The following is a 15551-nucleotide window of genomic DNA, read 5'->3' on the forward strand; positions in this document are numbered from 1 at the left end:
ATTATGTTTAAAGACTACAACAGGAAAACTTTGTTAACGTTCTCTTTCTAATTTTTAGAATTAGAGCTTCAACAAAGCATTTTTTAAATGCAGAACAACTGTAAAATACAAACATCAAAAATGCAACATACAGGCAAACACAGGTTTTAGAGGCAAAGCTATATCATCCTTTCGTTCCCGATTCTCAACAAACCTTCAAATTCACAGTTGGTTCCTGTATGAGTTGAAGGGCATGTGCACTGATAGTACAGAGTACCAGTGACAGAACGGAATGGACCACAATTGCCCCCATTTATACAGGGACTGCTGCTACACGGGTTGACTAAAAGAAGAAATTACAACGACAGTAGAGAAAATTTATAATATATGAACCAGAGCCAACTTTCTAAGGGCTGTTCGGAGGGAAGAATCGAGGGCAAAAGGCCCAGAGGTTGCCCTCCAAAAAGATGTACAGGCTGCATTAAAAGTGACACCCAGCTTAGAAACATTGAGTCACTAGCAGTAGCAGCAAGGCTTTACTGAAGATTGTGTGAAATCGAGGAAAGTCATCATGCAGAAGCCATCACGAGGTGACTAATGTCACTGGCGTGGTAGACATTAAGTAAGTAAGTAAGTAAGGATAGATACAAGCACGTAAACAGCTTAAGTTGAGCACAAATACAACTGAGTGCACTTATCTTTCATTGCCTTTCTTTTGTCACGTATATCATAAAACAAATGATTATTAATACAAAAACAACAGATAAAACAAAGCACTTTGAACCAAAAATTACCCCCCAAAAATATATTTCCTCTTGAACTCCTGATGCAAATTTGTAAATACCCCAATATTACTGTTTGTATTCATATTTGTAAAAAAAAAAAATTGGGAGGGGGGGGGACATTTAATCCACAACGTGATTTGCTAGAACCTTTTTTTTAAAAGGCTTGTTTTCAAGAATAAGCTTGACCATAACTGTGTACAGCAAGTTGTAAAGCATGTTATGAGTGCTTAAATGGCAATTACCCTTTGGATCTGGGCTAATCAGCTCTATCAATTAAGTATGTCGTCAGCAGCAAAAATACAAAACATTTCTGTTATTAATGGCCACTTCTGACAGTATCAAGATGTAAAAATAGCTTCGCATTCGCATTCGCAGTCGCATTCGCATTCGCATTCGCAGTCGCAGTCGCGTGAATTATGAACCGGCCTTAAAGGCTGCAGAGGACTTCATCCCTTTAAAGCACAACCCGTAGAGGGCAGCCTTGCTAAACAGAAACCATTCCAGGACACACTCATTTCACTTGTCATCATGAAGGACAAACTGTCACCTACCTTCAGTGAGACAGTTAGGTCCAGAGTGTGTCGACGGGCAGGTGCACTGATAGAAGAGAAGATTGCCTCCGTTACGCAGTGACATGCAGGTGCCTCCGTTACTACACGGACTACTGTTACATGGGTTATCTGAGATCGAAACAGACATTCAAATTCAGCTTTATTATAAGTTACGTGAAAATCTTGTACATCAAATGAATTCAACCAATTGAAATACAGAAACGTCGCTGCTGTTGATGCGATGGCCTTGTCTGAACGTATTGTACGTCAGCTTATTCCAACGTAGTTGAAACCATCCCAGACTAGTTCTCAACTAGAGATTTTGGATGCGGCAATATTCTCATTACCCACAGTCAATCTGGGAACAAGTTTATATCAGTTTATAGACATTGCCTGGTGTTTTTCTCAGTGCTCAAAGGTATCAAGAACTCGACAGTTTTTATAGTTATTGATACTGTTCAGTTTAATGTTTTTGTCAGTGAATGGCGATGGTTTTCATACACCTTGACAAATACTGTGTCAATATAACCTAGTCAATCACACAGTGCCTACTACCGGTTTGTATTAAATTCAATGACACACTTTCTTTTAAAAAAAATGTGAGGTCTGCTTGCTGAGTGTCAAACAACCGTTTTCAGTTTAAAGTTTTTGGAAACATGAAACAGTATCGGTATCGCTAGGGAAACCAATGTGATGCTTTGCGCACTGCACTACCCATGTCACCGAGAAACCTCAGAAAATCATTTTACCTTCCTGCTGACATTCCAGACCGCTGAAACCCGAGAGGCACATGCAGGTGTAGTACAGATCCCCAGTAGAAGTGATGCGTTCATTACAAGTACCTCCGTTCTGACAAGGGGTACTTCCACAAGGAGAATCTGTAGGGGGTCAGATATTATTGGGATGATAATAATAATTTGGGAGGATAATCATCCTTACTTGCAGCTGAGAAGCTGAATTGCGAAGGACGCAGCTACAACGTGGTCTAGCCGAAGGCATATAAAGGCACCTATGGCAGCCAGCCACATTGACCCACACATGACCACAGAGCACAGCCAGAGATGACACTTTTGTTATATTTTGCTTTGAGACTTTGAATAGTTCAATATTACAACATTATCTCTATGAAAACACTCCAAAAGGCTTCTTTGAGACTTTGAGTAGTTAAATATTACATTATCTCTATAAAAACACTCGAAAATGTATACGCATTTCGAAACCTGACTGTATAATGAACCCCTTCTCAAAAATACGTCAATTGAGGGCGCACTAACCAGCTAGCGGGCAGAGCCGTATATAGAGAGAGTTACGACATGAGGGTCCCACTGTTTGGAACCAAAATGGCGGATTATGCATCAGTGCACATATATAATTCGAACACAATAGTCGCACGCTGCACTGTACACTTAATGAACGGCCATTATGGTTCAACAGTCTCAAGTTGTCGCAACTCTCTCTACCGCTCTATTAACAGGTGCCGAGTGAATTCCTGCATCCTGCTAGTGTCTTGAAAGGGATTAAGGGGCAGGGTGTACATTGGGAAGATGGGGGGAGTCAAGCTTTAAACTCACATTGGGAGCAGTCAGCACCGATCCAGCTGCCCAGACATCTACAATTGAAACCCGCCAATCCATTATCAATGCATAGTCCTCCATTCATGCAAGGGTTGGTGGGCTGGCAGGCTGACTGGTCGGCTGAAAGATAAATATCAAAAAGATGAAAGTAAGTTAACGGATTCCCTTTGGGTCAAGTAGCGGGAATCGTCCCACACTTTCAGATCTTGCACTCAAAATAGCTCAGGATGCATGGGCCAAAACAAGGTTTTGTGCCAATCTGGATAAGAACTGCTCTTTATATAATCATATGCAGTGGCTATTGTTACGGCAGTCAACTGCCTGGTTCCCTGACCTAATAGTATTCAACGTCAGGATCGTTGGCTGTTGGAACCAGACTACTATCAACCCAAATGGTTCTCGGCCTTTATTTCCCGTTTAAAAAAAATCCTCCAAAAAGCCACTTATTACAAACAAAATTTACTTAAATAAAAAGAATGATTTGATTAAAAACATAAAAGTAAAGAAAACTATTAAAACAAAAACATAGAAACTGCGTAGCGCACATTTGATCCCGGAATTTTTGGCATAGTAGTTGAACGTTTAACCAATTGCGCTACCGAATGCACTCTGGTTGGATGGGCAGTTTTAACTATATGATATATATTCGCAACGGTGTTTTTGCAATACCGGAACGATAGCAGTTGAAAATTGCATTACGGCTGCCGTAAGGATAGCCACTACAATAATAATAATAATAATAATACATGTATATATATTCAAGCTAATGCAAGTACGTGAGGTATGGTGGGAATTCGTGTCAGGTCCAAGTACAAAGTTTCCAATATTGGATGTTGTGCATCTTGTTATAACCAGTTTGCGACAGATGATGTGTATGCACACAAAGGTTTTGCAGTATACGGAACGGATGACGGATAAAAACGCAGGGAGCGAGGCCGGAAATATCTGTCAGCGATCTGCCCGCAGCAAGCGAGGCCCGAAATATGAGTGTGCTGCCCGAGGGTGATGGCTTCAACCCGCCTGGCTTGAGGTCGAGTGAAAAGTAATCTGGCGTCTCGTTCCGTTCTTGTCAAAATAATCCCGGCGTGAACTGGTTCAGAAACTCTCTACAATCGAAGCGGCTGGAGTACACTTCTAAGTGACTGGCTGCATTAGTGGAACAATATCCACATCCTGTCTGGGACCAAGCCTTCCTGAGCCGTTACCCAATAAAGTCAAACATCAGTGAAACTCACCAGGGATGTTGCAGTAAACACCGGTCCACTGACTGGTGCATACACAGGAGTACGGGTCGGAATCAAACGGAATGGAAACACACATTGCGCCGTTTTCACACAGATGAGACGAACAGCTGGTATCTGTGGAAACAAATAGAACATGTTATTATTTCAGGTAGGGAAACCAAGGATATCTCATCATCGCCCTAGGCACTGTGGCTCGCAAGCCTGAAGACACCTGTGGAGAGAAGACAATAAGAAGAAATTGACAGTTTTTGAGGTGGGAGGAAAACCCCAGTAGAATATTCCGGGGAATTAGGTCGGTGGGGGGAAGAAAACCCAATCCACATGTGGACCAATACACATGCGATTTAGTGGAGCTTTTGTGAGTTGTCAAATAACCCAAAATTTAAAGAAAAACTGAGGAATTGCTCTCAAGAATTTCCTCAAAGAACATGTTTTTTTTTCTTTTCTTTTTGTTGTTACTAGTCCCTCGTGTCCACTAAGAAAGATTTCACATGAAACAAGGCAGGACAGACTTCATTAAAAGTTTGTTCCTTGGCAGTGAGGCTGGGAAAGCAAGCTGATTCATCAACCGAGAACAAAAAGGAGAAGAATTGCATGGAAGAAGAGGTTAAAAAATGTACATTATAAAGAACTGAAGTCAAGCTAGTTTCTAACTTCGTACAGGTTCTGGAAAATTTGTTTCAAATAAGAAAACGAATTTGATAAACGGAAATCAAACAAAAATAATAAATTTGATATGCAACATTGAGAAAACATTCAATTCCACTTTTGCCTTAACAAGCAATACAGATGAGGCAAACCAAAAACACATTTGTTAAATTTCCAGTTTTGATCAATGAGAAAAACTTAAAAAACAAATCTTATTTTCGACGTCACGGCACAAACCTTGAATGTTGCAGTTGGCTCCTGTGATACCGGCAGGACACATGCACTCGTAGATAGTCTGCCCCTGGACCGTCAGTCTCTTCTGGCATGTTCCCCCGTTCAAACAAGGGTTGCTGGAGCACGGATCAACTGTCCGACAAATAATGAAAAAAAAAAATTTGCACGGGAAACAAGGCTTCTGGAGATGTGAAAGAATTACAAGAGCTAAGATGGCGCTAGCAGACTGTTGCTTCGTGGGAACAAAAATTGTGATGACCCTGATTGTTACCATGGCAATCATGGCATCACAGAGACTGGTATCTGTTACGGTACAGTCTACGTAAGACTCAACGCTGGTTCGTACTTCACGCGAATTTCAGTGCAAAGCGAATTCTTCAGGGTAGCAGCAAACGTCACAATGAAACTTCAATTGATGACGTCACGAAAATCGATTCACTTTCCCTTTCACATTTCATGATTCAGGCGCCCTCGGAAGGTTTATGGAGAAGTCATTATCACCGTACATTGTGGGAACTAGTCGACTAACTAGGCATCAAGTGGTTTTCCTTTTGAACAAGGGAAGGACAGTTTTCATGGATAAGTTGTGAATTACATCAAGTTTAAGTACAAAAGTTGGCATATTCTGGCAAATACTTGTTTGGACACTGCTTTGTGAATCTTCTACTTGCTTTTCTTGGAATGTAAGTACATACAGTTGAAGTACATGATCTTGTTGGCCTGACAACACGACACACCTTCAAGGTTTGTATGCTACATTTCCTCCTGAGCAGGAAAATGCCTTGTGTTTTAGGTCTTGGGTTGAGCAAGTTTCTAAACTGAATTCGCAGGAGACCAATGATTCATTATGACTTTACAAGAAGGTAAAGAATACTGCAAGTAAAACTTGCGCGACCCCCCTGGCATGCTGGCAGTATTTATAAAGTCAGTGTACCTAACCAAAATCAACAATGACCTCGTTTGACCCCTAGATGACCTGTGACCTCAAATGTCACAAATCATCTTAAGTCCCCTACCCAAAGATTATTGTCGCCAAGTTTGGTTGAGATTGAAGTCTGACTTTTCATATGACGGCACTAAACAGTTAACCTAACAAAATGGAACACACGGACGGACGGACACACAGACACAATACACTATTGCAATATCCCCCTTTCTTGGCTTAAAAGCCAGGGAGATAAAAACGGGTGTTCAGGACTCACGGTCATTGCAGTCAGGGCCACCCCAGTCAGGGGTGCAAGTACACTGGTAGCCCGCCGATCCAAAATCCTGGCAAGTGCCGCCATTTTGGCAAGGGTTGGGATTAAGGCAAGCTGCTTCGTTAACTGGGGGGACAATTACAACCAATTAGATCATGACCTGGTAGAAAACTTGTAAGTAATTAAATCGCACTGAACTGCTGATTATTAATAAGCTTTAAAAAAGCTCTTGCTAAAAGCAAAAGATGTTTTCAAGACAAGATTTGGTTTAAAATCAAGCTTCCCTTTTTGTAATGCTTTTCTTGATTCTTTGCAATTTACTACACTACAAAATTACAACTAGCAGTTTTATTTGTTTGCCTAACCAAGCAAACGAATGGAGGACAAGAGAAAGAAAAATGGTGTCAGTTTCAATTTTAAAAAATAAAAGGATTTAAAGATATAGTCCATCATTTGTAATTTGTGCATTTTGTTCCTTTGAAGCAACAAAAGTGTTCAAAATCTAATGAAGGATACTGAACAACTAACCTGATGAAGTTTCAGCTCAGTTTCAGCTGTATATTCCGAGAAAAACAGCATTCTAGGATCTCAATTTCAAATCAAAAGTTGCTGAATCATGTTTTGAATATTTTTGAATTGCAGCTATACGCGATGTCGCTCACTGATCCGACGAATTACAGCAACCGCGCGCCCTTGTGCGTCGTGCCAATGCTTGCGCGCGCTGCGCCGAATAACAAAAACGAACTACTAATTAAAATTTTCCTACGGTGCGTCTTAAGACGCACCGTTGGAAAGGCCTTCTTTCGTTGATTACTTCAAAATGATAGCTTGCCAGAAAGATTACTTTCACAGGGAGTTTAGTCCACTTACTATCTTTTAACCAAGTATGTTTTTCAACAATAATACGCCAGTTACTTTTTCGGATGGCTACAAATGATGGACTATAGCTTTAAAAACACGTCATCAAACTGTTCTGAATTAAAAACATCAGGAGTATTTTTTTTTATCTGTGGGTGGTAATATTTCAGTCTGTTTTGGCCTGATTTGTTCATTGTTGCTAAACAGTGTTTATTAAAGAACTTTTCATGGTATTATTACTATTGCAAATTATACTATTTGGGAGACACTTTAGCGTGGGAGGTTTGCCTTGGGAGACATGTGGAATTAGGGAGACATTTCAATGTCTCCCTAATGCCTCAGCTCCTATTTAGAGGCAAAAGTTTATTGTCGCAAATAGGCTAGATCGATTCTTGTGGTCTAATTAGTAAAATACCAAAATTGGTGGGGTGGGATAAGGGAAATTGGGGTTAGGGGTCAGAAAAGTCGGTTATTATTTGTGCACAAGTCTATGGGAATGTCTGCCTAAGACCAAAACAAAAACAGTTCTGCTTCCGAGGTTTTTTTTTTTTTTGGAGGGGGGCATTTTTTTTGTGTTATCATATGTAGGTGTCTGTGTGTGGTCAAGGGAAAAAGGTAGTAATTGATAGATATGGGTTTTCCCCCTCATTTTTCCCAAAAGAAAATTAGGGTAGGGGCTCTCAAAATATTATATATATTTTTTAGTTATATTATTAGTGTTATTAATTTGTTTTGCCACATTCTGTTCACTACACATACAGAGAATTAAGGAGTAAACACTGAAAACAGAAACAGTTTTATTCCTGAACCCCTTCCACAAATCCCCCCCCCCCCCCAAGTGGAACACTTAGATATGACAGCATACTTGGGATGGTGCATAAGTTTCCAGTGAATCCTGATGAACAGACACAGGTGTAGGGGTTTCCGAAGCCATTAGGTACAGGGTTACAGTCTGCTCCGTTAGCACACTGATGCTCGTAACAAGCAGGAACTGAAGGCAGCCACGAAAATAAAACAACATGACGAATATGACAGCAATGACAAAATGACAGCATGTGACAATGACAAAGAGGAGAAATACTAATAATTACTACTGCACATGTCAAATGTAGCCATCTCTGTAAAGACTTGCTAGTCATCAAGTAATTTATATTTTGTAATCAGGTCATTCTATAACTTTAATTAGGGTCCAAAGTGTGACATTTTTCCTGTCCCTGTTACCTTGGTACTTTGTAATTTGCCATTCAAGTATCATTAACAATGACTTCAAGCAATATTATATTTGTTGGGTAGGTAGTTTGCTATTCATAATCACTCTTGAAAGATGACTGCATTAAGGAGTACATCAGAATTATAAAATTATAGATGTTAGATGTAACGGGGACAGGGAAAAAAGTGGACCCCAAATTTTAATAGAATGACCCGATTGACTTTTAAAGTTTTTAATGGTGAACTCTTGGGGGGAAAAATGCTGGAAAAAAATCTCATTTGAGTAAACAACCATGGTACATTCATACATTCTTTTATTTTTAAACAGTTTTTTTTATGCAAAGTGAATTCCCACAAAAGCTAACTGAGCGGATCAATCTGAAACACAGAAATCACGAAACTTAGATGTCCTGACTTTTCAATCCTAGAACGAGCTTTCTTAAACATGTTAAAGGCAAAGGCTTTTGTGAAAGATTCTTCTTTGGAGTGAAACACAAGGCCCCCTAACTTTTAAGAAGCACATGTTTTTTTACTCAATTAGCACAAAGAAAAGAAACCCCAAAAAATACAATGTCGATGATACATCTTAAGTTCTTATGACTCGGACGCAAGCCTAATTTCTAGCCATTCACGATGTTGTTGAGCAGCGTGTGTCGGCAATGCCTTTCGTTCCTAATTCTATGTTAAAAGCTGCACTGCTTGGCCAGCAATAAACCCAAGGCTAGTTCAAATGTATTGAAAAACTTTGGTTTGAAAGTCTACTCAGCAAGCGTCAAAGAAATAGCAGAGAAGAGACTGGACAAATGAGTTTTGTAGTCTTGTAAGGCACACCCTTATAGACCTTTATCATGCAGCCACCATTTCAGTCATGTCCCCTGTCTCCAATAACAGTACTGAATGATGTTTGTTGTGCACAAAGGAACCAGACTATTTTTTCTTCCAGCCTCGCTTTGGTTACATTGATATGAATGGGGAAAATCCAAATGGCGGCAACATGATAATGGTCTATAAGCTTCAGGTCTTCAAGATCACAGCTTCTGTTCTCATGGTTATTTGATATTTTGCTTTTGATACGAATTAATCTTATAAAAAAAACCAGACATATGAATTGGAAAGTGATACTGTTCAGTGAGATAACCTCCTGTGCCTTCCACATTTCATGAGAAGAAATTATCCTTTTATATTGCAATTTGTAAATATGTAACATTCATGGAATAATGAGCTTGTCCAATTTCCTGGTGTACTTTGATAAATGACAACTGATATCTAACCTTCGTAAGGAAGTGCACTCGGTGAATCAATGACCCAGAATGTTGTAAACTGCTGGGCGACGACGGCACTGAGAGGAAGATTTTCAGAAAAATAAGTCATGGTTAGGTATGTTTTTAACCCAAATTGATTGGTCACATTGACAAGTAATGATTTTCTCCTGATAACCCAAAATTGAGGGCATTAGCATGGTGACAGGCGATTTATTGGTTAAAGGTTGAACTATTGAAAGGAAATTCATAAATTCCACATACTAGACTACTTTCCGCTATGGGCTCCTTGCGCCAACACAAGAGGGCGCTTTTTACCACTTTTGCACAGCATGTGCGTACTGCACTGAACTGGTTCGCGCACGAAGTACGCATGACTTCTTGATTGAGCCAAAGCTATTAGCCACAACGTCTTTGCGTGAGTGTCGGGCGTCGTCGGTGCACGAATACGTTCGAATTTATATTGCGATGGTATTCCAGACTAATCCTCAAGCCCACGGGAACGGGGGGTGCTTAGTGATAGCCAGAAGAAGCTATTAGCCACAACGTCTTTGCGTGAGTGTCGGGCGTCGTCGGTGCACGAATACGTTCGAATTTATATTGCAATGGTATTCCAGACTAATCCTCAAGCCCACGGGAACGGGGGGTGCTTAGTGATAGCCAGGGGCATCGCGAGGGGGGAGGCAAGGGGGGCACTTGCCCCCCTGGAAAAGCACCCCCCCAAAAAAAAAACAGAAAGGAAGAAAAAAAAAGAAAAAAAAGAAAAGAAAAAGAGGCACGAAGACAAAGTGGTGTAAATTTAATGAGTTGGGGGGGGGCAAAATGTCCCTGCCCCCCTCTAAAACTGATAAATCGAGAATGTGTTTGAGAAATACAAGCATTTTTTGGCCAAAAAAATTGTTGCCCCCCTCTAGAAAAAATCCTGGCGACGCCCATGGTGATAGCCAGATTTAGGAATCTTTCCGTTTTGTTCTTATTTTTCTAATATTCGGGCCATCTACAACCATCTGAAAAGAAGGCTAATTATTGTGCATTGCTTTTACTTATTTCAGCCTAGCACGCAGACTGTTTCACGGGTCCTACATTATGAATTCTGATAGGGGGGGGGGGGCTGGAACCAGTCTACCCGGGAACAACTAAAATTATATCAGAACGCAAGTAGTTTAGAACATTTTTTAAAAAACATATTCACAATTAAACCTGGATTAATCTTTTTATTTAATATCTCATTCAAAAATAAATAACTTTTGTAATGCCTTAACAAAATATAAAGCAATTTCAAAGAATAACCAATGAATATTTCAGGGTGAAACTCACAATAGCAGGTAGAGTGCAGTGGTGTTCCCTAACGTGGCGCACTTCGACTTTTACCCCGACTTTCCACATCAGTGTTGCCCAACTTCTTTGTTGACAAACTTCAAATTCATTCAGTGAAATGCTAGTACTTTTACCTTTATAATGCTTGCTATTTAACCTCTGTGAACAATTCCGGTTTCATGAAATTTAATCCGAAATTCAAAAACGGCGGTGTCCGGAAATTGGGCACAAATCAGCTGAGTGTTCCCCAATGTGGCGCACTTGAATAAATCTCGGAAAATTCCAAATTAAAATTTAATAATTTCTGTAAAGTTGATAAATTCTGCTAAACAATTACTATCTCTACTTACATACCCAACTTGAAGTTTGTGAACAAATTATTTTCTACTTTTGGGGGGATCATTTTCAAAGGGTTCACTATGCACTTCGAAATAGAATCTAAAAATCACGCCCAAATACATTTTTTTTCTAACTTTGTAACGGGAAGATAAACTCGTGATTTATGAACGGAAGTGTTTAGAACTTGATGAAGTTTCACTTTCTGTGCAATTTCAGTTAAAACTTTGCTCTAACTAGGCGCTACAGGCGAAAAATCTAAGTGCGCCACGTTGGGGGCCGCGCCACGTTAGGGTACATCAATAGTACATTGTTAACCCATGTTTTCCTTACTATATCCGGACGGGTCCATAGTCCTGGAGTGCCATCCACTGGAACAGCATATCCACCGGCTTCAAGTCAGTGTTGTCGTGGGTGACCGTGTCCTGATCGGAGGCCAGGGCGCTGTTTGGAGTGTTACAGGAGAAGGTGTGGGAGACCTGCTCAGGATGTGATATCCACACGCCAACAGCGTTGTTGTCGCTGTCCACGACTTGCAGGAAGAACGCTCGAGGTTGAGTTTCGCCCGTCGAGGTGATGATGCGGACTGAAATGGATGAAGAATGGATGAACTATTAGCAGGATTAAATAATTACACCCTTCCCCCCCACCCCCACCCCCCTCCCCCCATTTGGTCCGATTGGGGATCTGTTATTGTATAATTCAAATTTATTGTGCAAATTTATGCAAATTTTGCAATACAATGTCTTTAAAAAGCCGCGAAAGAGATGACGTAATGTTTATGAAAATTTTTATGCTGTAAAATAATGCAATGTCATTACAAAAACATGCAATCTTGTATTTTGGAATCAAAAAGCTTGTTGAAGAATGTTGACACAAATTTGTTAAGTCAATGAGACAGAAATTTGCATCTTAAGATGTCCATTTAGGCTAGCCCGAGTAACTAGGGCCCAACTCATCGCCTTTTAAACAATTGGACATGGTGTGGCGATAGGGCCAAAGTTGAATGTCAGACAAAGCGTTTTGGAATAATTACCCACCCAACAATTTGCCAACAAAAACATCAGATTTCACCCTCAAAACGGCGACAGAATTACTAGATACGCCACCTGAGATACAAGTAGAGATTGATGATTAAGATCAAGGTACTAAGGTTTACTTACAGTGACATTTACCATTTATCGAGGAAGGCTCCGTCGCGAATACCACGCTCGCAAAATGGCGTCCACGCGGTATTTGCTACAGAGCCCTCGCCATAAATGAGAAATTTCATTTTTCATCGGGATTGTAAGTAAACCGTAGTACCTCTATCTTAATCATGGATCTCTACTTGTATCTTAGATGGTGTATCTAGTACTTCTGTGGCTATTTTGCGAGTGAAATCTGATGTTTTTGTTGGCAAATGGTTGGGTGGTTAATTATTTGAAACTGCTGCCGCATAGGGCCACATAGGACATTGACTAGGTTGGTGATTCATTCTTAAAAATGGTAGCTACACATTCACAACAAGAGAGTTAGTGAGTTAAAGGGCATGTACATCATTTGCTTTTGCTGCAATTTTCAGAAATAAATGGATTTGGAGGATTAGTATGTTATAGCAAATATTGTTACACTGACTTGTTTCACGTTTTCGTTTCGTAGATGCTGGAAAAACCAAGAAAACCAATCATATTCTTGTAGTGTGGTTCCCTGACACCACTTCAGATGAAATGGAGCAATTTATAGACTTTGGGGAAATGTAAGATAAGAGAATCAGCCTAGCAGGCTTGTAGTCTTCACAGGTGTGTGATCAAATGCAAAGAAAATGCAGACGAAACTAAATATGAAAAAGTAGTAGCACTTTTCGAAAAAAAAGCCAGTTTTCTCCAACGCTGGTCGGCTGACCAGCGTTGGGGGAAAAAAAAGTTTTCCTTGAAAATGTCAGCACACCAAGAGCCATAACTTTACTGGATGCTTTAGTTTAGACTGTCAAGTGTCATTTCCTAACAATCCAGTCAGATTTTTCATGATAATTTGATCATTTCGTTTTTTTATTTTTGCAAATGTTGTATCTTCCCTTTAATCTTTCAACTCAACTGATATCTGAAGTGTCATAATGACAAGTCCCCTATGTACTGTTGAGCTTGAGTAACTCCAGCTGACATGCTCATATTCATTCACATGTGAATGAATATGAGCATGTCAGCTGGAGTTACTCAAGCTAAACAAGATGAATGCTTAAAAAATGTTCCCTGCTAATTTTGACTTTTAGGACATGTTACCGCTTTCCGGTGGCTGATAGGTCATTGCAGGGTACTATAATAGATGCCCATATATGGAACTCTTTCCAAAAAGATGTAATAAACCCAAACAAACCACGACTGATTCCGGAATCTGAAGCAACATGCTCAAGACGGGAAAAAAAACTGATGGAGGCCGCCATATTTCATCCGCTACAAATCAAGAGGGGGCGCTAGACTAAAAACTTTTAACCAATCCAATCTTGGATCGCACACGTACGTGCGCATGTGCACACCAATCATGCAAGTGGTGCATGCTAATTAAGGCCGGCCTGGTGTTCCTTTGCAAAAAAAAAAAAAAAATCAATGGTGGAAAAGACGATAAAGCAATCGGACTTGATTGACACCCGCGGCAGTTACAAGACATTCATTAATAATGACACCTTTCTTTTTTTCCCCTATCGTAACCTAGTTACGTGGCGAGTCTATTCTCGGGAAAATTGTGTAGCTGAACCCAATTGTTTTTGACAGATGCTAACCTGAAACAACAAAAATATTATCGCTTAGCAAATTCAAAAAAGTATGCTCAGCAAAAATCAGACGAAGACCAGACATGAACCAATCACAATCGTTATGCATCACTTTTGAGCAACAGTTGCCATGGATAATTAGCGTAAAAGTAAAGCTCTTGAAGCTTTGAAACTTCGTGCCATGGTAGGCCTTGATGAATAATGTTTAAAAGTAAAAAAAAACTGAAAATCGACAAAAATATGCTTTAACACGGTAGAGTGTTACTTCGTGGTGTCGGTGACGAAATGTGACCTGTTTTGGGTAAGCAAATGTTTTGGTTAGATCTCCATTAAAACTAATATTTGGCTTGATGTTTCATCAGTAGTGGCCAGTTTATCGAGTCACTTCTACATCCTGAAGCGTTGATGTCAGTCTTTGCGCAATTTTATCTTTGATACGGGAGTACACTTTAAAAAAAAAAGACAGACAAAACATCTTCACAAAGTAAGCTTTTAGTAGATGTTCAGTTAAGCGTATTATCCAGCAAACATTTTACATGCCATTGGTTGCAGGTTGCAGTGATGACACTGCTGGTACGACGCGCGGAATGACCTTGTTACTGAATTCACTGTTTTGTGACGTCAAAAGTACTGAAGTGTATAAATCGAAAGTGACGTTTCTTCTGCTCTCAATCATCAACTATGATTCAATATTCATTCATTCATATTTATTTCATAATCAAGAACATAATAATTGTTGTGTAGACAAAATATTGGGAGTGAAAATCAAAATTCACTCAATCTGACTGAAACTAGGCACCAGACAATTAAGAGTGAAACTCGGTCGAACCGATCGAGTTTTTAGTGAATTTCGAATGAAGAGTTTCTATTGAAGAGTATTTCAATCGTAAACTAGACTGATTTTCACTCTCAGGCTAAATCATCCAGTCACCAGTTTCATTTTCGAAAATGAGCGGTCCAACAATTTCACCGATACCATGTAAATAATTGACTTCCAAAGCCAAGGTTTATAAAGAAAGTCTTCCATTATTAAAAACAGGTACTTTATACACTTGTTGTTGTTGTATGATGATTGCTATGTCTAATAAAAGCTCTTGTTCTGGACTTGTAAAATGTGTACAAGTCCCGTAGCAATCATCATACAACAACAACAAGTTTATAAAATACCTGTTTTTTATTATATATTTTTACAAACTTCTTCTATAGAGCCTACTGCGCTTATCGGTTGAATGCACCGACTTTGTCCTTCCGTGAAACTGCCCAAGGCGGTTTGAGTTCGGCAACAAAGACACGCTTCTATTGTTCTTATTCACAATCCTTTGACAATAAACGTGGGTTTGAGGACTTAAAAGTTGACCTTTTACAAAGAGTTGGGTGCTCAGTGTTCCATGATTGTTGGGCCTGAGACCTAACTGGTCAATGTAATATGTATTATGTCAATGCAAGGCATGCGTTCTAGTCGAGGTCAAATAAACGTATCTTCTGTTCGAAGTTCTTTCAATAAGGAGTTTCATACACTATCGTTAAAAAGACACACCAGCACACCTTTTCAAATTAACACATGGATGATCAGGACTCTTTCCCATTTCAAATTGTTGTTTCGATTGAT

General features: G+C 39.8%; 1 protein-coding gene across 6 annotated transcripts in view; it reads right to left on the minus strand.

Annotated features, from left to right (window-relative positions):
- The window catches only part of LOC119737924 (fibropellin-1-like), a 50640-nt gene that overhangs the window by 33189 nt on the left and 1900 nt on the right, over window positions 1-15551 (minus strand). For 3 of the 6 annotated variants that reach the window (XM_038212588.1, XM_038212587.1, XM_038212590.1), the window contains exons 2-11: window positions 11527-11779; window positions 9553-9620; window positions 7938-8063; window positions 6218-6340; window positions 5019-5147; window positions 4125-4247; window positions 2887-3009; window positions 2065-2193; window positions 1316-1444; window positions 194-322 (exon numbers count right to left, since the gene is read on the minus strand). In XM_038212588.1, coding sequence (XP_038068516.1) covers window positions 194-322; window positions 1316-1444; window positions 2065-2193; window positions 2887-3009; window positions 4125-4247; window positions 5019-5147; window positions 6218-6340; window positions 7938-8063; window positions 9553-9620; window positions 11527-11779 — 1332 coding nt within the window. Of the gene's footprint in view, window positions 1-193; window positions 323-1315; window positions 1445-2064; window positions 2194-2886; window positions 3010-4124; window positions 4248-5018; window positions 5148-6217; window positions 6341-7937; window positions 8064-9552; window positions 9621-11526; window positions 11780-13548; window positions 13628-15551 lie in introns of those variants that run through there. The other 3 variants (XM_038212591.1, XM_038212592.1, XM_038212589.1) reach the window with 2 other exon arrangements.

Source organism: Patiria miniata, unplaced genomic scaffold (genome assembly GCF_015706575.1).
Source record: "Patiria miniata isolate m_02_andy unplaced genomic scaffold, ASM1570657v1 HiC_scaffold_3, whole genome shotgun sequence".
In the NCBI taxonomy this organism is placed as follows: Eukaryota; Metazoa; Echinodermata; class Asteroidea; order Valvatida; family Asterinidae; genus Patiria; species Patiria miniata.